This window comes from Dermacentor albipictus, unplaced genomic scaffold (assembly GCF_038994185.2).
Source record: "Dermacentor albipictus isolate Rhodes 1998 colony unplaced genomic scaffold, USDA_Dalb.pri_finalv2 scaffold_19, whole genome shotgun sequence".
In the NCBI taxonomy this organism is placed as follows: Eukaryota; Metazoa; Arthropoda; class Arachnida; order Ixodida; family Ixodidae; genus Dermacentor; species Dermacentor albipictus.
Genome location: NW_027225573.1, coordinates 2,674,134 through 2,697,153, shown reverse-complemented (window position 1 = coordinate 2,697,153; position 23,020 = coordinate 2,674,134). Strand labels below are relative to the sequence as shown.

The 23,020-nt window shown below is 48.0% G+C and overlaps 1 protein-coding gene across 3 annotated transcripts; it reads right to left on the bottom strand.

Annotated features, from left to right (window-relative positions):
* LOC139052123 (uncharacterized) lies at positions 1 to 21,941 on the bottom strand. 3 transcript variants are annotated; one of them, XR_011509718.1, is made up of 3 exons: positions 20,997 to 21,283; positions 2,543 to 2,747; positions 1 to 771 (listed from the first exon to the last, which is right to left on the bottom strand). XR_011509718.1 is itself a non-coding variant. In XM_070529220.1 (3 exons), exons 2-3 carry the CDS (start codon positions 21,024 to 21,026, stop codon positions 8,938 to 8,940), a joined length of 1,308 nt encoding a protein of 435 aa, XP_070385321.1. In that variant the 5' UTR covers positions 21,027 to 21,233; positions 21,742 to 21,941; the 3' UTR covers positions 6,364 to 8,937. The 3 variants fall into 3 exon arrangements, 1 of the variants encoding a protein (XP_070385321.1); XM_070529220.1 differs by lacking the exons at positions 1 to 771; positions 2,543 to 2,747 and adding exons at positions 6,364 to 10,215; positions 21,742 to 21,941 and having other exon boundaries at positions 20,997 to 21,233; XR_011509719.1 differs by lacking the exon at positions 2,543 to 2,747 and having other exon boundaries at positions 1 to 682.
* Positions 21,942 to 23,020: the final 1,079 nt, after the last annotated feature.

The window sequence follows — 23,020 nt, the reverse complement described above, 5'->3', positions numbered from 1 at the left end:
TCGCATACGTGAAAATGTATTTTTAGATCACAGGACAAAATGCACGATCTCGCGGTAATTAGCGAAAAGCGATATATAAGTTCCCGAAGGAGTGTACGGAAAAAGACAACGCAGAAATGTCCGCGTCAACGGAGAGCTGCGTCATCCGCCGAATTCTCTAGTGGCACGCCGTCGACAAAATTTCGCCGGCGAAGCCATGCTTCCAGGTCAGCGATCGCAGAGCCGATTTTATGGAAGCCTATATAACCTCCACAACAGCAGCCAGGACGTCCTTGTACTGCTTGAAAAAATGCGAGAATTTTTGCGAAAATTACTCCGCCCCGGTCGGTGTAGTGGCGCAGTGCTCGGCGTGGCGGAACTGGAACTCCCCGCACGTGTGTTGAAGCTCCCGTGGTGCTCGCCGTGGGACGGGGCAGCGCGTCGATGGCCATGATGGCGGGCCCCTCGACCTCACGCGCGGAGGCAGCCAGGCGCAAGCTGTGGGTGCACTTGAGACCAGACACGTCGCCCTTTCGCCAAGCACCACCGCTGGAACACTGGCCAGGGCTGCGCACACGCCGTGCGATGGTCAGGCGGTGGGCGGAGGCCTCGACAACACGGGGCTGGTGTAGAGATCGCCTGGGATGAGGCGTTGTGCCAGCTGCGCTCTCGTCCCTCCTCCGGTGAGCCATCGTCTTGGTAGCTGAAGCGGGAACGAAAAGCGACACCGTCGGTGCTCCAGCCGATCCGCGACCATTATGACACGGGCCGTCTGCTCGGTGGTCCATTCCGCTGAAACATTTAGATTTTACAATACATCAGGATGTTAACATCAACGTTGCTTAAGAAGAATTCGAAGTTTATTTCTTGTGCTGTATAATATTTTACCGGCCGCTGTATATCAGTCGCTGTAACGTTGCACGTCTGAGTTCAAGGTCGCAGATTTGATACCGGTCGCAATGGCCGCTAAGGGCGAAATGCAAAATGCGCGAAACCCTAGCTGGTCTGGGGTGTAGGGTATCCCACTCCACCGCGCCTAATAATCAGATCATGGTTCTAATCACGTTAATAATCGGATCATGTTGTTTAACAAGATAGGTTCTGTTAATGTATTTCGATATTAACTGCCTAAATTACACCAAAGCAACAAGACATGAAATCGTCACTATTTTTCGAAAATATTTTGTTACAGCCGAGTCTCCTTCGTTATAAAATTCAGAACCGTTCCGCTCTGTAAAGGTGGATCACCAGCGCACCTGTGTATCACTGTAAAGGAAATAAAATGAAATAAAACAACAATATAACACAAGTATGCGCGTTGTTAGGTTTATTTGCATTTACGTTTAATTCCTGACCACAGTCATTATGGCTTTATGGTCGCCATGGCAGACATTCGTGGGCTCTGGACGACAGTGGACATGGTCTTAGCGAATGTTAGGTCTATGCACGACTGTTGGGGAGTATACATTGGTCTTGGGGTACCGTTGAAGGCCGAACCGTTCCAAGAGAAACGCCAGGAACCAGTTTTAGTCGGGGCGTGACACATCGACGGGTAAATCATCCACAATGACGGCGCTATTGAGCTCCACCCGGAGGATCGACACAAACGTGTCGATTAAAAAGTCTTCAAGGTCCGCCGTTGATGTTGCGGGAGGAACGTATACGGTGGCGACAACGATTCCGTCCCCAGTCAGTACGGAGCGCGAGTCGGCACATCTCACGGAAAGGATCAGGCCCGTCATCGGTAAGACATAGGGTGCAATGGCCGTGCTCTCATTGCTTGCGTAGATAGCAATGCAGCAAACCACCATCCATCACCGGTTTTGACATGTCTGGCCTCAAACGAAGCTGGGACACATACGCTGACAGAATTTGCCTTATGCTTAAGCTATTCTAGCTCTGTAGACGCCGCCAACATTTTTTGCCTACGCACATGACGAAACGATGGAAATTTGCCTAAGACAGCTCGGCTGTAAACATGGCACAACTCCATGGCACTTGACTGCGGCGAGCATATTCACAAAATTACCATTACGCCGGAACTGTGCTGGGGGCCGATGCCAGCCGATCATAATTTCGTACTATTTATTACCGAAGGTGGCCTTCCGATGGCAAATACGACCTTACGAGTGAAAAACCGCGGCTTGCTGGACTGCTGCTTAAAAGCGTCTTAGAGAGTCTGATAAGGCTATCACACACACACGCACACACACACAAAAAGACACGGCAATGTTACAGGATTGCGTAGTGTGCTCTTTTTGAGTTTGTCTTTTTGGTGTGACTGAAATACAGATACATTACTCTCAATTTGCCCAGAAACAAGTTTGAGGAGTCTACGCACCCAGTCACACGCAGGTTTCTCTTATGGCTACCACTAAGTCAAAACAAGTATTCGAAATGCCGCTGAAATCACTATGGCGACAGTTTCTGCGGGCCTCGTTGTGCGGTGCCACCAAGAAGAGCGCCACTTCTCGACATAGCACTGCACCTGCAGGCTACCTTTTCAACGTTCTCTCCCAGAAAGACTTTCCTTTCCCTTATCAGAACACGTACGAATACTCACCTGTCGGCCGTTCCGTCGACGAAGGCGCGTGGGCAACTCTCCCCGGACCAAAGGAACGCCGACACGCGAGAGCCGCCAGCAGGAAAAATCCCGGGAGGCCAGAAGTGTATCGTGCGCCCACGAGAAGGTTGAGACCGAGCGTAGCCCTGTGCGGACCCTGTTGCCCATCGACCCTGAGCGAGGCCGCACCTGTTGTCTCGCTGAGCTGCGTGGCGAAATACGCGGCCAGTCGTCGTGTCATCCTTGTGCAGAGCCGGGGCGTCCGATTGAGAACGCAGCTCCATGATCGACACGAGGCCTCGCTACAGCACAGGTCGGCGCTGGCAATAACTCGGCGGTCAAGCAGGCCTTGCCGGTGGGCCCGGCCTACAACCTAGGCGTATTTTTTAACATTAAGCACTGCGGAACCAAGAAACTAGTTGCTGGCTGACGGCAGCAGTGCGCGTGGAAAATGGCGGAGGGCGCGCAGTGCACGAGACAGCTGCCTGCTGCGTTCTTCTTTTTCTTCTACTCACCCGCGTCAATCACATTCGAGGAAATATCTTGCGAAGTTACCCGTTTTCGGGAGGACAAGATGTGTGCAAGGAAAAAGCACAGGTCGATGTCAGTGTGCGTTGCATACGGTGCATTATTACAAATAAACTGCAAACGCCGTGGCGGCCGCACTTCGATGGGGGCGAAATGCGAAAATGAAGAACCCCAAGTGGTCCAGATTTCCGGAGTCCCCCACTACTGCGTGCCTCATAATCAGTTCGTGGTTTTGGCAGGTGAAACCCCGTATATAAAGTGGGATGTCTATGTAAAAATTTAACTATAAATCCTTGATATCACGTACCGATTGGAAGTACAGTAGCCCTCTGCTCGTTTTATGAAGCGAAAATACGCTGTTTTGATCTACAAAAGACGGAGGCGTTTTACAGCGAAGCTGTTTATGCAGACCCTGAGCTGTCGTTGTCGGACTTCGCTAAATAGGTTCCACGCGATCTAGCGGGAGAGAAAAAGAAAAGCTCAACGGAGGGAAAGGGGTTGCAGAGTCCCATTTACCCATGTGAGAATGCTATCTTATACGCGAATCTTGTACGGTTCTCACACGGTGCCTTTTGAGCGACAGAGCCAGATCGGCGTGGAAATTGTCGACGATTGATTCCGCCCTGCCGCGAAAGAAACAAATGTTACGCTGGCGGTTTGCGCACAACAAACGGGGCACTGCGATTGGAACGCGATACTATAGGAGCGCGTCCCTGCCGATACTTCTTGCGAGAGCAAGGAGTGCCGGCAACCACGTCAATCGTCAAACCAATCCAATCAATCGCCAAAACGATAGCAGCGCCCGCATCTCCAGTGGTGGGCCTTGCGCCCAATATACGGAGCTTTGGATTAGTGGTTCCGCACATTCTATCCGAGCTACAACTATGGGAACACCACGAATAGTGCGCACTGATGAGGAAGAAGCTGCCTAACGCGAGAGTCGGCGAGAGTTGGCTTGCTGGCGGGCTTGTTGCCGCAGGGCCGGCCTCACGCGCAATAAATAAACAAATAAATAAATAAATAAATAAATAAATAAATAAATAAATAAAGCCATCTCAAAGCATGCGCACCACGCGAAGCAAGCAAAAGCGAAAATGAGGTGAAAGAATGGTGAAACAAAAGATTTACAAAATAGACTGCTTGCGAAGTTTGAGCTGCATGGTAGAACACTCGGTGTTAGAAACACAGCTTCGCTGTTCGACCATCTTCACGGACTGGAAGGGGCGGCGATTTTTTAGACACTTTAAAAGTATTCACACTTAGCCAGCGCGAGCGTCGGCGATTTTTCGCAGGCTTGTTCTGAGCCTACTGTGCTTTGACGCTAAAAAAATCACGCTTCCTAAGCATGACTCGCGGGATGCGTAACGCTTGCGAAGCGTGAGTGAAGGCTATTTTTAGCACGCTTGTTTCAGGCGTGGTGCGCTTTCACGCTAACCGCTCACACTTGCCATCCGTGACTGGCGACCTTCCTAACGCTTAGTGAAGGTGAAAGAGAGGAGTTTATTTGATGCGACATTCTCCTGCTCCTTAAGATGCGTTTCTGGCCGTCAGAAACTACTTAAAATGAAAGCTATAAGGAGATAATATTTGCCGTAGCTTACTTATGGGCTTGGCGGCTGCTTGGAGAGTATACCGCTGATGTGCGCCATTAAATAGATAATTACAAAAATGAACGTTCAATTCTCATCTTGTACATGGGAAAACTATGGAAAATGTCACTGTGACAGCATAACGTGAGGTTGCTATCTGTACTATGAATACAGAATGCGGTTTATAGTTCAGGTAGTAAGCAAATAAAAATGAAAAAAAAGCAAGACAAGGTTTCATTAATTCAATGGCTACTCTCTCCATGTTGTACGGAACGGCACGTATTGCGTGCCTACGCACAGCTCAACACTTGCAATGCGTCATTGTAGCTATCGACTTCACGGAATCGGTGATCGCATCAGCGCCATGGCACAAACAGTATAGTTGGTGGTGCTCTGCTATCAGCTCTTCTAGATCACAGGTTGTTTAAAGCGTTGACAATTGTTGACAAACCACACTTGAGTTAATTGAGCTGAAAGCACGAGTAATCTCGCAACTTCTTCAGACTGTGGGAGGCAACAGCGGTTGCAATGCGAGAGCCAAGTGCAGAACCAAAGTGGGTGCGCCGCTCGCCGAGGCGATAGGATGCAAGTCACGCTTAGAATAGCCCATAGAGTGGTCGCTTGTTGAGACGGAGAAGTGAAACTTGATCTCTGTTAGAGCGTCATTAAGGTGCTGTCGCGAAAAAACACGTTCCCTCTTCATGGCGGCGCGCACTAACCAAGTGACTCCTCTAGGAATGATCCCTTCTAGAAGAACCTGCATAGGATCATACGAGAGCGCTTTAGGTACTCGAAAATGCAGTAACATTCTCAGCAGCGATTGGCCATTGATGCCATACTCCGTAGATAATCTCTAATATTTTTTCTTTGTCATCTCGAGCGCTTTCAATTGTCTTCAGCTGACTTTCAATCTCATTTTCGCCTCTCAGCGGGCACTGTGAGTTTTAATTGTCGTTGGATATCTCTTTTGACAGCAAGGAACACGTTCTGCAGGAACGATAGACGCTCGGACTAAACGATTCTTTGAACCCAACTATATTACTTGCTGCAAGGGCGTCGCCTTTGAAGCGTGCGACGAACCTATGAAACAGTTCTTTGCTGCTTGATGAATGAAACTCAAGGCCATCGGACGTAAACCGTTTGAGGACACCAATAGCGTCTATCAGAAGCTCGCATTTAGCCTCGTATGATTTCAAAGAACGTGCGTGACCTACGGCAAGCAAATATATTTGGTTTACACCTGAGCGTAGATGTGCAGGTAGATTCCAAATTGAGACGTAATAAGACGGTAAGCGTGCTTTTACCACCTCGGTTTGGACCTATGGGTTTGGAAATTTCCAAGTCACCGCAGTAAATACTATAGGGCAATTACGTTCCTGCTGTGGCTTTTGATTACTGGGTGGGAGAAAGCCCACATGTCAACGTATATATGGCGCTGTAACTTTTGAAATTAATTGAAATGGGAATTGATTTATTCATAATAAATTACAGGTTATAAAGAACAATACCATACAGAAGCAGGCCCCGTAGTCGATGACTTTATCGGGACTTCCTGTTATATTTAAATATACTATTTCTAAAGCAACGAGGAGCCTCGACATTGTAATCATGTACAAGGAAACATGGAAGATGGTAAGTAACAGAGCATAAAAAACAAGATATATTTGTGCATTTGGGAGTTACAATAAATCTCACGCAGGAAATTGTGCAATCACAAGGAGAAAATGCAGTAAAAGTAAAGGAACTAAACGAAATTGATAGTTATGGACAGAAAAAATAAAACACAGAAAATTTCACCTAAACACGCAACAATATAAACCACAAAAAAACTTTTTAAAAACTTGAAAAATTGTATCCAAAACATGCATCACGCATGTTCAAAGCGTAGTCTTCTATATCATTGCACTTCTGGAAAAACATAGCATTGATTTGGCTGAACGAATTATGAGACTTCTAGCGCTCGTCAAAATGAAGTTACATATGCATGAATTAACTACTGCGTGTAATCAAAGTTGTCTTTTCACACTGCACGCGCAAACAATAATGCATCCTATTATTTCGCTTTTGCCTTGGTATAGGATTGTGTACAACATTACGCCTTCAATTGGGCATCATATTACGAATTATGTTTATGCGAATGACACTTGGATACAATCGAAGGAAGTAGCGACACGCCAGTGAGAATTATTGCTTTAGTCGTATTTATTTGTGATCACAAGTTTATAGAAACAAATAACTTTCATCTCATAAGTTTGTAATAACCTAACTTTCTGTCGACGTAACACTATTGCTCTACATACCATTTTCAAAGCCCCCACTTCAAGTCTTATGACACCATGCCTGCTACTGCCGCCATGAAATTTCCTGCCATCAAGGACTACGTAGTGACTAATAACGCCCATTTTACAAGTTTTAGGTAGCGGCAGCTATACATTAACGTAGCTATTATGTAGGTGAACGTATTCACTCATACAACCGAAACGCCACCGTCGACGACGCTATTATCTGGACCTGGGTATTGGTGCTCTCCTGTGGATTCTTTCTTACTCCCTGCCCTACTGCTGTTGTCAACATCTCTCATCCTTGCCGAATTCAATGGTGTGGGTGCAGAGGAGGCTTTACATAAGCACGTTCAAAGCCCCGACTTCAGGTTTGATGGCACCATACCTGCGTCTGCCACCGCGATATTGCCTGCCATTTACAATTGCATGGCAAGCAACAACGGCCATTTTACAAGTGTTAGAAAGCGACAGCGACATACAAACGTAGTTATATCTGTGTAAGTGCAATTGCTATTGCCCCTGAAATAAGCGCGCCTACGATGCTACGCTCTGGTTCTGGCTGTAGCGAACACCACATGCACCCCACTCAAACTGCCAAGCTACTCCATTTGGCAAGGAATCAGTTTGGGTGATGGCCCTTTGGGTAGCGAGTTCAACTCCTTCCAGCTACAATGTGAAGCTATGGCCTTGTTCAGAAAAAAAAGTTTCTTCTTTGTTAACACTTCATTGCGAGTGATTTTATTATACTTCAGGTATACCTATTGCTATAAGGATTGTATCAAAATCTTGCCAGCTCTGCTATCGATACCATCATAACTATCAGTTAGAGTTTGCGTTACTGCACACCAAAAGAATTCTGGCACGTTAAGGTCAAGCAGAACGACGTGCTAAGGGCAAAATAGATGTCGCGCATTAAACAAAGAGAATGGTTATTTTCCCGAAAAAACAAACAAACTGAATAGATACTCTCATCACTGCGACCGATATGCTGCATTAAAGTTGGCATCCCAAGAGATGTGTAAAATTATCAACAAAAAGTTTATCTGCAGCTACAGGTGCCATGTACGTCTCCAAAAGCACACTAAAGATACATTGTCGAGAAAAACAACACTGAATAGAAGCGTAGGTGATTCTATGGAATATTCAGTACTATTGCAACACATTTACACGCAATAATCGTTCGCTTTCAAACTTAATCAAGACGAATGGTGTCATCAAATATGAACATAGCAGTAAAAGTCAAAGCCCAGAAACGGGGTTTTCCAGTGCCATTCCCAGTGCCGCGAGCCAACCCCGCTCAAGCGCATGTTGTCACAAACCTTTTGTCAAACAAAAACTAATTAGCGTGCATTACAACAGAAGAACGATATAAAGATCACAAGTCAAACGGCACACTTAATGTTCAGAGTTTCTCTTCGTCTACAGCTAATACTGCGGCTTAGGTATCTCCAGCGCTATTGGAACGGCCAACCGTAACATGCCATGTCAGCGAGGTGTACAATGGCCCATCACCGCAGTCTTATCTTGCACATTTATTAAAGGCACCGCTATGACGTTATCTTCGTGCACCTATGGAATTTAATTTCATTCTGCTTGCGAGTGGTTGGGTCGCGGTAGCACTGAAGTTTGTCCTGGCGACACCAGCGATTACCACGAAGTTCATGTCCTGGCACCGTTGCCGCCGAGTGATGCCCTCAGCCGATTCGGCTTTGGTCAGGCCAGCCAGTGGGGACATGTTAACGAGCAGTCAGCAGCTCTCGACCACCTTACTCACTAGCGGGGCTGCCATCTGAGAGGTGTACACCCGGACGGCAAGACGAACCCCGTCGCTAATGCGGCACACGCTCATCGCGTGGTAGCGCTACTCGTAGCTGCTGATGGGCGAGATCGTGTAATTTGTTTCTAGGCCTCGCGGGCCGTCCTCTGCGGCTTCTCGGGTTCCGGCAACACCGCGTCGAACGTGACATGGTGGAGGGTGCTACTCTTCCGTAGCATGTCACTTAAGGCGGTCGCCACGCGGTGGTCGAACGCCCAGCCGCCAAGGAGGAGGGAGCAGAGGCTGGGGCTCTTGCCGATAGCTCTGCGCTGCGTCCCGGCTTGAGGGGTCTGCGTGGCGAAGGCCAGCTCTGCGTCCCGGGGGGTAGCGCCATTCGGCGAACACCGTGGACAGCAGGACGGTCACGTTATGGTCGATTACTCGAGACATCCGAGCCACGAGACCCGAGATGTTGGCGTTTCCGTAGTGGACCGACAACTGGAGGCCCAGGGAGGCGGCAGCGCATGAGACCATCGGTGTCTTCCCGTTCGCGCTGACTCTCAGTTCTCCAGATAGGTTCCGGACGTCTGCGTCGTTCTCCTCGAAGTTCTGCGTCTCCAACTTTCCGAGCAGCTCGCACCGATCTATGATAGCACGAGAACCCGTCAGCGTCACGAACACGTGGGGCGTAGTGTGTTTACCCGGTGCACAGCGGCTCATGACGAGCTTCTTGATGACCACGCTACGGAACACCAGTTCGGACAGCACATAGCAGAAGTTGACCCCTTTGATCAGCTTGTCGTCGTGCATCTCGCGCTGACCCCGATGCGTGGCGCAGCAGCGTATCAGCGCCTCACCATCGGACACGTCGTTCCTGTTCTCAAGGAAGACGAGCACGCGCATCGCCTGGAACCTGTCGGGCATTTCACTCGCCTCGTGAAAGCCGACGTTCGAAAATCGAACGCTCCCCGTCTCCAGCATGTTGAGCGCGGTCACCGAGTAGCGGAGCGAGTCAGTCAGATTCCTAGGCGAGTAGTCATCCAGCAGGTGGTGGCATAGCTTGGCGTGCCTAAGTTTTCGGCTCAATTGGAACTCGTTCTGGAAAAGAAACTGATTTGGAGACATGTGCCACTCGCAGAGCCCCACGAAGTTGATGGAGCGACAGTCCATCAGCAGCCAGTGGACCAGCACGAACGAGCGCCTGGGCTGCAAGTTGTATGCTGCAGGAACAACGCCTCTGCACAGGCAAGCCGCGGCGAGCCGTCCTTCCCGCAGCTCGATGTTGACGACCCGCAGGGATTTGTTGCACGCGGACCGCTCCGAAAGGAAGAAGCCGCTGTCGGCCGCGTTGGCTGAGCACGACTTGGCTAGGTTCACCCGGGGATGGCTCCGGATCATTGGCAGGCAGCGAAGGTTCGAAATGAGCTGTTTCACCGACGAGCGGAGGCTGGGACAGCTGCCGACCAAGGACCAGAGGTACCCTCGTAGGCGGCCTCTCCATGGTGTCGTCTCACAAACCTGGGGAGAAACATCCGTCGGGCTCGTACGCCTGTCTGCTTTTCGCCTTCGACAGCGATAACATGGAGTTTTTCTGGTACGTGCTGCAATCCCGAATAGCAAGCTGCGCGTGCACGGGCCATGAATAAGGTGCTCTCTTTGAAAGACCCAGAAGTTGCTTGTTTGTTAACAAAGAGGGCTGGCGTTGACTAGTGCATGCGAAAATAGCAGACGAATACACTGGCTCTGCCCTATTTGGCATTTGTCTAGTTGAAGAATAGTCATCGGCCAGCATCATTCGAAGAAGAAGAAGAAACTTTAATAAAGAATAGTCCGGCAGTGCTTGCTGTGGTGGCCTCAGGTGACGGCTCGAAGTCCTTGGACTCGAGCGGCATCTTCGGCTTGCCGGACGGCCCAGAGCTGTTCTGCCAGCTCTGAACTTCTGATAGCCGCCTCCCAGCGGCGGCGACGCCTACGGAGAAGGTCCCCGGCGGCTCCCGCATCCGGGGCGGCGTCGGGAAGAAGCGAGCTCGAGCCTTCTCCCACCCTGGCAATGGCCGCGATTATGGACGCGTCGCTAACGGAGCTGGTCTGATTGCCGTTGTTGCCGGCACACTCCCAGAGCATGTGTCGCAGCGTTGCTCTCTGTCCGCATGTTTTACACGCGTCTGTTGAATATAAACGCGGATAGCAGTGGTGCAAGATAGCGGGGCTAGGGTAGGTGTGTGTTTGGAGCAAGCGTAACGTTACGGCCTCGTTCCTGTTCAATTTGTCGTGCGGTGGCGGGAATGTGCGTCTTTCGAGTCTGTAGTGTTGGGTGAGGTCTCTGAACGTGGTTAGGCGATCGCCCCACGCCCAGTTCGCTTCTTGTTGTGTTTCTGTTGTAGTGTCCCGATCCGGCAGATCCGATGCCCCGCTCTCGGGGGCGGAAGCGGCCACATAATCAGCGACGGCTCGGCGTGTGAGACCTCGAGCCGTGGCGCGGGCCGCCTCGTTGCCCGCGAGCGGAACATCGGTATGTGCCGGGGTCCAGAGGAGGAAGACCGTAAAATTTTGGCGTTGCGAGGGCGATGACGAGTCGCCGTCGTCAGAAATTTGGAGTATGCGGGCCGCTTCCCGCGAGACACGACCGCGCGCGAAGCCGCGGATTGCCGCCTGCGAGTCGCTGATCACGATCGCAGCGTTCGGCACCGCGACGAGTGCTAGGGCTATCGCGGCTTCTTCGGCCGCCTCCGTGTGTCCCGTGGTCACCGTGGCGCTCGCGAGGCACTTACCCGAGCGGTCTATAACCGCTATCGCGTGTGCGCTTCTCCCTCCTCCATATGGAGCCGCGTCTACGTATACCGCCTCGTTGCTGTTACCAAACTTCTTCTGTAGGTCGCTTGCTCGTTTGTTCCGTCTCCCGGTGTGGTGCGTAGGGTGCATGTTCTTGGGAAGCGGCGGGATGATCAGGCGGTCGCGAACAGAGGCGGGAACCGCCGTCTTCTCTCCATGCTGGGTGTGGTACGCGATGCTGAGCGACTCGAGGATGCGTCGACCTGCCTTTGACCTCGATAATCGTTCGTATTGTGCAATGTCGTGCGCCTCGATTAACTCGTTAAGGGAGTTGTGAACTCCGAGCTCTAGAAACTTGTCGGTGCTCGCGTTCAGTGGAACACCGACCGCCCTCTTGAAAGCCTTTCGGATCATGCATTCGAGTTTGTTTTTTTCGGACCCGATCCACCTCAGGTAGGGGGCAACATACGTTATGCGGCTTATCGCGTACGCCTGCACGAGACGGATCGCGCACTCTTCACGCATGCCATTGCGTCTATTCGTGATGCGATGCAAGAGTCGGATCGTGTCATCTACCGAACGACGAAGTATTCGCACCGTCTCTCCGTTATGGCCGTTTGCCTGCAGGTGTAACCCTAGGATTCTAATTTTCTCTACGTGTGGTACGGGAGTACCATCTGCCAATGTGATGCGTATTTTGGAATAATCCCGTTCCTCTTCGAGCAAGGTTTTACGACCTCTCCTTGTGGGTTTGTAGAGTAAGAGTTCGGACTTGGTAGCCGAGCACTCGAGGCCCGTTCCACGCAAGTAATTCTGAACCGCATCTACTCCTGCCTGTAGCGTTCGCTCGACGTGACCGTCACATCCTCCCCCGGGAACCCAGAGGGTGATGTCAGCCGCGTAGAGACTGTGATATAATCCTTCTATTTCTGTTAATTTCTCGGGTAGACCGAGTAGAACTAAATTAAATAGTAATGGTGATATGACGGATCCTTGCGGCGTGCCGCACGGACCCGTCTCAAATTCCGGCGATTCCTCGTCGCCGACGACGACGCATGCGCGCCTGCCCGCGAGGAAATCTCTAACGTAATTATACGCATCATTCGAGCAAAAAAAAATATTTAAGAATTTTACGTGCCAAAACCAGTTTCTCAGGCACGTGGTAGTTGAGGACTCAAAAGTTCGAACACCTCGGTATCCTTGTGCACCTAAACCTAAGTACACGGGTGTTTTCGCCCCCACTGAAATGCGGCCGCCGTGGACGGGATTCGATCTCGCGACCTCATGTGCGGCAGCCCAGCACCACAACCACTGAGCAACCACGCGGGGTATTGTTCGAGCAAGAACTCAGGTGTATTCATCTGCTTTCAAAGAGAGCGCTAGTGTGTACAGTTTGTCGAAAAATTTGTTGGCTGCCCTGCAAATGGCGGCAAAACGGCTGTATTATGACAACTTACAGCTTATCTACTCGATAGAGTGTTCCGCGGTAGCGAAGCATTTGGACCGAAGCTGCCGCTGGCGGTCGGCCAATCAGGAGAGAGAACCATGCTGATGTAAATGAACATGTGCAGCGTGTCAATCGACGTCAGAGCATTACTTGCTCTGTCTTACAGGCACTATCAAGCACTAGAGGACACCTTGTAGCCGCCTCTCCGCTGTCAGATAACTGAGAAACGTAATTTTTGGGCGTCGGACGCTTTCATTTCAACAGTAACTGCGTTAAATACGTTAGTGACATTATTATGTAAGTAATAGTATTGTCCTGCTTTTGTCCGCGCCTTGCCGCGGCGTAAATCAAATCCGCGCGCCAGCCACGGCTATTTTCAAGTACAACCAACTTCACACGTGATGTGGTATGAAAGCAACTAGTCCGCATACGTGCGTTCTTTTTTAGCTTTGCCTGTATCTAGTGCGCAGTGAGTTACTTAACGCTTTGCCTCTCCAGGTCAGTGGGCATGCAGATGCAAAGCAGAGGCAAAGCAGAAGACTGGGTCTAAAAATTAATCTGCAGAAAGCTAAAGTAATGTTTAACAGTCTCGAAAGAGAACAGCAGCTTACAATAGGTAGCGAGGCACTGGAAGTGGTAAGGGAATACATCTACTTAGGGCAGGTAGTGACGGCGGATGCGGATCATGAGACGGAAATAAGAAGAATTGTCAGATCATGAACAGCAGGTTGCCACTATCCCTCAAGAGAAAAGTGTATAATAGCTGTGTCTTACCAGTACTCACCTACGGGGCAGAAACCTGGAGGCTTACATAAAGGGTCGTACTTAAATTGAGGACGACGCAACGAGCTATGGAAAGAAGAATGATGGGTGTAACGTTAAGGTATACGACCAGATTGGGTGAGGGAAGAAACGTGAGTTAATGAAATCTTAGTTGAAATCAGGAAAAAGAAATGGGCATAGGCAAGACATGTAATGAGGAGGGAAGATAACCGATGGTCATTAAGGGTTACGGACTGGATTCCAAGGGAAGGGAAGCGTAGCAGGGGGCGGCAGAACGCAGGGACGACATGGCCACAATTAGTACATGACCGGGGCTGTTGGAGAAGTATGGGAGAGGCCTTTGCCCTGCAGTGGGCGTAACCGGGCTGATGATGATGATGATGATGATTTATTTATTTATTTATTTGATACTGTCAACCCCGTTGTTGGGGTCATTACAGGGAGGGTGATGTGTCAAGAATACATGATACATAATTTTCTTTCTATGTAACATACAAATGCACTGGCGCTCTTTGAAGTTAACAACAGCAACAACGAAAAGCAAATAACAGTGGTTATACAAAGAAAAGTCAACGAAAGTGCTCGCAGCAACAATTTAGTATACATTCTCGTAAAAGAAAGTATCCAACGCATTTTCAAATTCGGCAGAGCCCTCGTTGCTCACAACTGCATCAGGTAATCTGTTCCACATTTCAATTGTGTCAGGAAAAAAGGAGAAACGAAAAGCATCAGTACGTGTTAAATAAGGTTGAATAGCTCTGCTATTGTTTAGACGATCGCATCTCCGTCCTGGGGGTTGTAGATATAGATCCTTGTTTATTTTCGTTCGCCCACTCATGATTTTAAAAAGAAACTTTAGCCTATGCTTACTTCTGCGTTCCTCCAGAGGCTCTAGTTCACACGATTTTAACAAGGCTGTAACAGACTCCATGCGTCGGTATTTACCGCATATGAAACGGACTGCCAATCTTTGTATTCTTTCTATTTTTGCTTTCAGGACTTTCTGATGAGGGGACCACACAACACAAGCGTACTCCAAGACTGGTCGTACAAAAGTTTTGTAGGCTGTTAATTTCACGTCCCGTGTAGCGCATTCCAGTTTTTTCTTTAAAAAGTATAGTTTTTGGTTTGCCTTAGAACATATATTATCAACGTGTGAGTGCCATTGCAATGTGTGCATAATACTGACTCCTAAGTATTTGAAAGAAGCTACATTATTCAGAGGATGGTTTCCGATGTGGTATATGAAGGAAAATTTGCTCCTGCTTGAGCGAATATGCGTAAATGTTGTTTTGCTATAGCTTATTTCCATGTCCCATGTTAAACACCACTCGTCTAATGCCTGTAAGCATCTATTTAGATTAATTTGGTCATCTTCGCAACCTATTGGCGAATAAATCAAACAATCATCAGCAAAAAGTTTCATTTTAACAGGCGGTTCGACTAAAGCCCCTTAAACTTCGTAAAGTAGTGCCACGCTTTGAAGAATGCCGCCTCCTCCTCCAGCGCTCTGGCCGAAGCCGACACCGCGTCGCTATTGGCCTAATGGCATCACGTGGCCCCTTGCGCCGGCTTTGTTTGTTTACAGTCGCGCTTCAGTGCCATCTTTGCTCGAGAAGCGGCGCTTGTTGGCGGCATTCTTTCCGTTCCTATTCTGTGTTGTTTTGATCTTGTGAACGCCTTGAAGGATGTTTTGTGGCAACTGCGACGTCGCTTCACGTCATTTTCTGTTACCATGACCTGCTGCGCGTTTGGATGTCAATATAGTTTTAGCAAAGGCAAGAATATGTTCGCGATACCGTCCGGTAAGTGCAACGGGTTAAGAAGAAAGACATGGCTTCACCGAATCGGGAGGGAGAACTTCCGACCAACTTCCTCCGCGCGACTATGTGATGTAAGTTGTGACTCTCTCAGAGTATTGTATGTGCCAGGCTTGCGTATTGTGCTGCGGGCAATAACGTAGTAGATATTGCACAGTTCACTGTGCATGTTGTCATTTGTACGCACGCTTTAACATGATTTTTACGCAACGTCTGCTTTGCTTATATGCGCACTACGTGGTCGTGTTAGTCATATTTGGTGCGCTTGATCGTTTTGAACGCCAACCGGCTTGAGTTCGCGGGCACGCGAGGTTGCGTGCGATAACGTGATTACGAAAGTTTTAAGATTCAGCGCAGTCCTTTTGATAAAATTTCAGTCTCGATCATGAAAGCGCCTCAGGAGAGCAACTCTCTGCCTTTTGTGGTTACTTACTAGCCTTCTTTAGATAGACTAGCTTTGTTTGCCACATTTGTTCGTGTTCCTCGTTGGCGGTCACCCGGTGGATTTGCGATACAGAGGCACCGATGAAAAGCGTGCGTGCTTTCCCGAAACAGTGTTACGCGGTGCGTTCGTCGTCGAGCGACCGCATCATAGGTAATTGAGACGTACGTGCTGATTCGCGTGAGCTTTAAAGTGTGCAAAGCTGAAGATGCGGCGGTGCAGCACTCGCAAAGAAAACGTGCGGTCGCCCGCCCGTTCCCTGGCTGATTTAGTCGTCGTTCGTGCTTAGTTGTTTGCTCGTTCGTTCGCACGCTCGTTTAGTCGTTTGCTCGCTCGTCTATGCTACTATTAGTTTCTACAGTCACTATGCCTTATTGAGACGCGCTTGCTGTAGGACTCTTAGGTTGGTGCGTTTATTTACGCAATGAGACAATAAATGGTGCACACGGACTTGTGACTGCAAAAGCAAATCTGTAATGCATCTATGTGAAAATAAACTGTTAACTTGCAACTCGAATGCTGTTTCATATCATTTTAACCTATGGAAAAAACCATTTCACTTGCCGCAATTTCGGCCGCGTCATGGCGGGGGGATTCTTTGCGCAATCATGACTTCACTAATAAAGTCATATCTCGCAAATGTTACTTCGAAGGGAGTTCAACCGTCCTCAATGCATGCACCTCAGTGCAACTCGGTTCGCGACAAGTACGTCACTTAGTAAACGGATGAACCAACGCACGATGAAGTGTTATTCGTGATAAGTCATTAACCTCAAAAAATTACTGAAGGCCACATTAGTCTTGTTTGAGATTGGGTCAAGCATTTGTTATCGCGCTCCCGCTTCGCGCCCGAATGCTAAAAACTCATTTTATTTTCTTGTGTACGCACAGTCCCGACTCGATGATCGGCCGCGGTATTTCTGTCGGCGTTGAGACACGAGAAACATAATAGCACCAGCGCCCACCTCTGAGGCTTTGCGCGCGCTTAGATTGGCAAGCACGCACGTTGGCGGCACTGTAGCTTGTAATACACTTTCGAGCCTCCGGAGCAGTGATCTCCGTCAGCCTTTGTACGTCATAGCTGATACGCGCCGCGAATTCACATGGTAAGGGCGGCGCGGATATTTTAGGCTGAGGGCTTCCTGGAAGCCAAGAGGTTGTCATTCGATGGTAAACGTGTTATTTACAACCATTCGCAACAATATCTTGCGACACGCCCTTGACAAATGTTGCGTACCTAACTGTAGGGCACGCGATACATTCGCAGTCGTCAACGCACAGCATTAACACTCCGTCAGATACTTTTTAAAGAAATAGTTATCAAAAATGAAACAAAAGCTGCCGTTACCGAATTTGTATAAGCATCCGACTAAAGATTCTATGCTGTACACGAAGTTACGCGGAGCTGGAAAGCCAACGTGAACGCCTAAAGAGCACTACCTTGCTATGCGTGCATTCACTCTGCGAAAGGTCGTCTGCTGCGCTCGAGCAAGTAGGCGGTGCCATGGTCGAGGAGGGAGCGTGAAAGAGAGGAGAAACGAGGAGGAGTGAAGGCGGAGGAGGAGAGTGGCACTACTTTACGAAGTTTCAGGGGCTTTAGGTTCGACTAGTGCACCGATATCATTAACAAACAACAAAAAAATGGCTGTGGCTTAGGTAAGGTTAAGCCCAGGATGCGAAGCATACTAGCCTTTATTTTAGTTGTTGAACCACTGTTTAGCCTGGTGAACTGCTGTTGCTTGGCTATATTTGGTTCGGCTAGACGAAGAAACAACTCATGCGTTACTCTGCTTCGCCTTCAAGAGTGGAACGCGACAGCGTTCCCGTCGACCCGCCAAGGGGTGTAAAGACAATGGGCTACAGGGCAGCGACTACGCGCCCCGCATTGGACGCGGTGAGCGTCGAGCAAAGCAGCGTTCGGCGCGGCAACGAAATGTGCGCCTGAGCAAGAGACGCACGCCTTAGAAACAGCTCGTTTCGAAGGCAACACCGCATTCACTAGAGGCGCTTTTGTACCGCTTTGAAGCATCGTACTCGTGGCTCTGTGGTAGCGTCTCCGTCCCACACTCCGGAGACCCTGGTTCGATTCCCACCCAGCCCGTCTTGCAAGAGTTGAGCCAAAGCCACTTCTCCTCTGTCGTGACGTCACGGTGTCACGTGGTTTCAAGGCGACACCGCCGCGCCTGAGGAGCTGGGTTGAGCTCTCGTAATATGCTTCGCATAAAAAGTATTGGTCCCAAAACGGAACCTTGGGGAACCCCAGAGTACACACGCAATGGATTTGAAATGCAATCCTCAATCCTTACGGACTGTTGACGCATAGATAAATAGGCCTCTATCCATTGTATTACTTCTTTACCTATTGCTATTTTATCGAGCTTAAAAAGTAATTTACGGTGAGAAACCTTATCGAAAGCTTTCCTAAAATCAACGCTTATTACGTCTGTTTGTAGGTGTGCATCCATGTTCAGGTAGAAATCATGGAGTGTTTCTGTTAACTGTGTCACCGTAGAAAGACCGCTCCTAAATCCATGCTGAATTGTGGAAAGTAACTCGTTAGTGTCAAGAAAACTAATAATATGCTTTGCAATAACGTGTTCTAGAGCCTTGCAGCAAACCGACGTCAGGGATATGGGTCGGTAATTGTTTACTTGCATACGGTTGCCACCTTTAAAAACAGGGATTACTATTGCATTGCGCCAGTCTTGTGGAAGTGAACGAGTTTCAATTGACTTCGCATATATTATCTCTAAGTAAAAGGAAACCCATTCGGCATATCGTTTCAAAAATTCAGTTGGTAGACCATCCGGTCCGCTTGCCTTCTTCGCGTCTACTTCAAGAAGCAATTGTAAAACACCTTCACGGCTGACAATAACTGATTCCATTGCGGTCCTCATGTCACCGTTCATGTATTCGCCTATCTTATCACCTTTGTCTGTCGTATAAACAGATTGAAAGAAGCGATTGAAAGCATCAGCTAAGTCTTCAACTCGTGTCAGGACTTTCCCTTCATGTTCGATCTGTTCAACTTTTTCCTTTCTTTCACTGAAGTAACGCCAAAATTTGTGTGGTGAACTTTTAAGAAAGTTGGCAAGCGTGTGATCAAAGAACTGTTTTTTCGATTTCACAAGAGCTTCTTTCATCTCAATTTTTATAGCTGCAACTTCCATCGCTCTCACTTTCTGTTTTCGTAGTCTTTTAATTTTCCGTTTCATATGGATAATGCTGCGTGTTATCCAGGGGTTTCGTTTGCGCGTTTTCTTAATACGAGTTGGAACAAAGTGCTCAACGCAAGCTATGATGCTACTTTTAAATCTTTGCCACAGTTGTTCCACAGACTCGCTCTTCGATGCCTGCTCGAAGCAACTAAACTGTAATTCTAAAAAATCTATGATGGCGGTGTCATCTGCATTTTTAAAGTCTTTTACTTTTACCGGTAGAAACGGTCTCCCTATACTGCCCACATTGGTCTGTATGTCCAAAGACAACATTTTATGGTCTGATATGCCCTCCAATATATCTAATGTATAATCTATTATGTTGTGCGATAGGAAAACAAGATCCAATAATGACTTTGACTTTTCTGTAACTCTACTTGGTTCTTGAACAATTTGTTCGAAGCCATGACAAAATTTTATTTCCAAGAGCTTTTCCGAGCTAACTGTTTCTGTCTCGCCGGGCAATAAACTTTGCCAATTAATGTGCGGCAAATTAAAGTCCCCAGCCATTATCAGCATCGTGTTCCTGTTAACATGGTCAACCAAAAATTCGCTTAGCAGTTCCAGAAACGCTGGCGAAGATGCAGGTGGTCTGTATACTACGCCAATGAAGTACGTTCTGTTTTCGAATGTAAGCTTACACCATACACTTTCGGGAACATTAGATTCAATCGTAGAAGCATGGACGGAATTTTTAACTATGATGGCAGCACCACCGCCTCGTGAATCTCTGTCCCACCTAAAGAATTTGTACCCGGAAGGAACAATGCAATCACTGCGTATTCCCTCACGCAGCCATGTTTCTGTAAGTAATATTAGATGGGGACTATGCGCCAGTAGAATATATTCTAGTTCTGTGACTTTATTAACGATGCTACGGGCATTTTGCACAAGAATTCGTAGCTATGAGTGGGGCGGTTTTCTTGAACTGCTGGCAGAACTATCCGAGTCAAAGGATTCATGCCGGTCATGCGCACTTGCTGTTGGAGTTGTTACGTCTTTATCGATCTTGTCACTCCGGCTTTTATACAGACGCCGTTCATTTTTTTCTTGATCCCAAACAAACATGCGTCCATTTATCTTTAATTTATCATACACGAGTGATACCCGTGCCCCCTTAGCTCGGTCCGGCGCACTACTTTCCCATAATTTCTTTCTGAGATCAACGGTCTCTTTTGAGTAGTCATTATTGATACTGAAAGAAGTGCCCTTTAGTTTTTTACAGTTGCGCATTACTTTCTCTTTTTCGCGATAATCCATGAACTTCATAATGACTGGTCTTACCCGGCCTTCGCTTTGTTTACCAATGCGATGAATTCTTTCTATCGATTTAGTTTCTACCCCCAACAAGCTTCTGACAATGTTATCTACGACAACTTTCCGCAGATCTGTTTCCGTCTCAGTTCTGGCCTCGGGAACACCAAAAATTAGCAGATTATTTCTTCTGCTTCTATTTTCATAATCCACTAGTCGTTCAGCTTGTTGTTGGACTATGTTTTCTAGTCTCTCAATTTTTAGTTGCATTTCCTGCATGGCCATGAGATGCCTGTTCATTCTTTCAGTCTTCATATTAAGTTCAGCGACTTCTTTCTAATCGTGTTCATCTTGTCATCAGATTCCTTCTGATTATCCAAAATTTGTTGTAACAATTCAGCCGTCTTCGGGCCCGGGTTTTCCTCTACATCCCCTGAAGTTAACAATAGCAATAATGTCGACCAACAGTGCACCACAATAAACCAACACATGCGAGGGCACGGCAGTACAATCAAGAATCTGTTGTCGCGTTTGCAACAAACTGCATACGTTTGTACACCAACCTGCAAAGGTAGGAGCGGTGGTTTAGCCATCCTGCCAGCTTGTCAAGTGCCGTGCCCTCTGCTGTGCCCATCGTCGTGTCGGTTCTTTAGTAGGCTTGTGGTTGCTGACGTCACCGTCGTCCATCGAAGATCATCCAATGAGCTGTCAGATGCCTTGTTTCCCAGATGATTCAGCAAGGGTGTAAACTGCTCGTGTACGTTGCTCGAAGAAATCACGGCAATAATCCACGGCCATGCCTGCAAAGGTAGGAGCGGTGGTTTAGCCATCCTGCCAGCTTGACAAGTGCCGTGCCCTGATGATGATGATGATGATGATGATTTACTTAACGCTGCACGATGTGCATTTGGGTGCGCGGTTGACACCTTGTCAACCGCGCGGTTGACACCTTGTCAACACTTTGTCAACCGCGCAACCGCAATTACGCTCCAACTGACTACGGAATGATTTAACATTGTGGCTTCCTCTTGGTTAGATGGGACATGCGTTCCGATTAATTCTTTTCGTATGAGGATGCTACATTGAACTCGAGCCTGCAGTTCGAATTTCGTAGCAGTATCTTCGTCGTCTAAGAAAATAATAATGCTGCCACCACCAAAATGTGGCTATCCAGGACGAAAGTCAAACCGTCAAACTTGGGCTCAGCAGTACAGCTACATAGACCCACGGCTACACACAGTGGCGTCGGAAGAAAGCTCTTCTTTACCGAAGGGAGCAACATAACTGAGAGTAAGGGAAGTGACTTACGTAGTCGCTGGAGTGTCGCCGTCGCCTCACGTCCATCGGCATCATCGCCTCCATCGGTCGCGCAGCTGGACCGCCTCTGGGTTTGGACGCGATGCTCGGCGCAATCCCTGGAACCGAGCAGGGCCGGTGGCTGGATCGTACCTCGCGCGATTCGCGTGAGCGTCAGCGTGAGTTCAAGGTCACGCCTTGCTCGTAGCTCGCCGTCTCGGCGCTGCATCACGTGACGCGAGGTTGACGCGTTCTTTAGCCGCCGCGCTGTTCTGCGAAACAAATTTACTCAACGAAAAACGACGAAGAATCGAGTTGATGCGCCGTTCAAGTCATGTTCTCGGAAACGAGCGAAATGAAAATTACACTTAGGAGAACAGGAACTACCGGTCATGTTCAACGACCGCATGATCAGCAGAAACGCAAGATAAAAATGTGTTTTTATCCGTTAGAGTGTTTTTTGTTTGCTGTTGTTAATTACGCTCCTTCTGAATCCAAATGTTTAATATAAATATTCCTGAAAATTTAGGATTATATATATATATATATATATATATATATATATATATATATATATATATATATATATATATATATATATATATATATATATATATATATATATATATATATATATATATAAATGAGAAGTTCTGTAGGTCCGGTGCATAAGTAGATGTAGAAACGAAGGTGCACACTTACGAAAATTGCATCTTTAATGTTTGTAACGTTTCGGCCGTGGCACGGCCTTCGTCAGAATAATTCTGACGAAGTTATTCTGACGAAGGCCGTGCCACGGCCGAAACGTTACAAACATTAAAGATGCAATTTTCGTAAGTGTGCACCTTCGTTTCTAAATCTATATATATATATATATATAAGAACGAGAAGGAAGAGAAACCTGGCGCCCCATTGTTGTTAATGAACTCAAAAGAAGGCAACAAACAAAGACACCATGGGCAACACAGTGGAAATTACTCCTACTTACTAATAGAATTAAAGAAATGCCAAAGCAATGGAAATGAAAGTGGACGAAAAAAGAACTGGCCGCGGGTGGGATATGAACCCACGTCTCGGCATTAGGCGTGCGATGCCCTTACCATCTGAGCTACAGCGGCGCCGTTTTCCCATACCTTTTGTGAGGCATTTGTGTCTTTTTCTACTACAACTAACCTTGGGAGTGTTAGCCAGCGGCACCACTCACAAACTGGCGGCGGCTATTGAACATCCTTTCTGCCGCAGGCGTCACGAGTACGTGATCTTTTTGGGTGAAGGAAACTGGTCAAAAAAT

Coding starts and splice junctions, on each gene's coding strand:
- LOC139052123 (XM_070529220.1), bottom strand. CDS start 21,026: ATGGCTAAACCACCGCTCCTACCTTTGCAG. Junction 10,216..20,996: donor CACCGCTCCTACCTTTGCAG/GTTGGTGTACAA, acceptor GTTTCTCCCCAG/GTTTGTGAGACGACACCATG.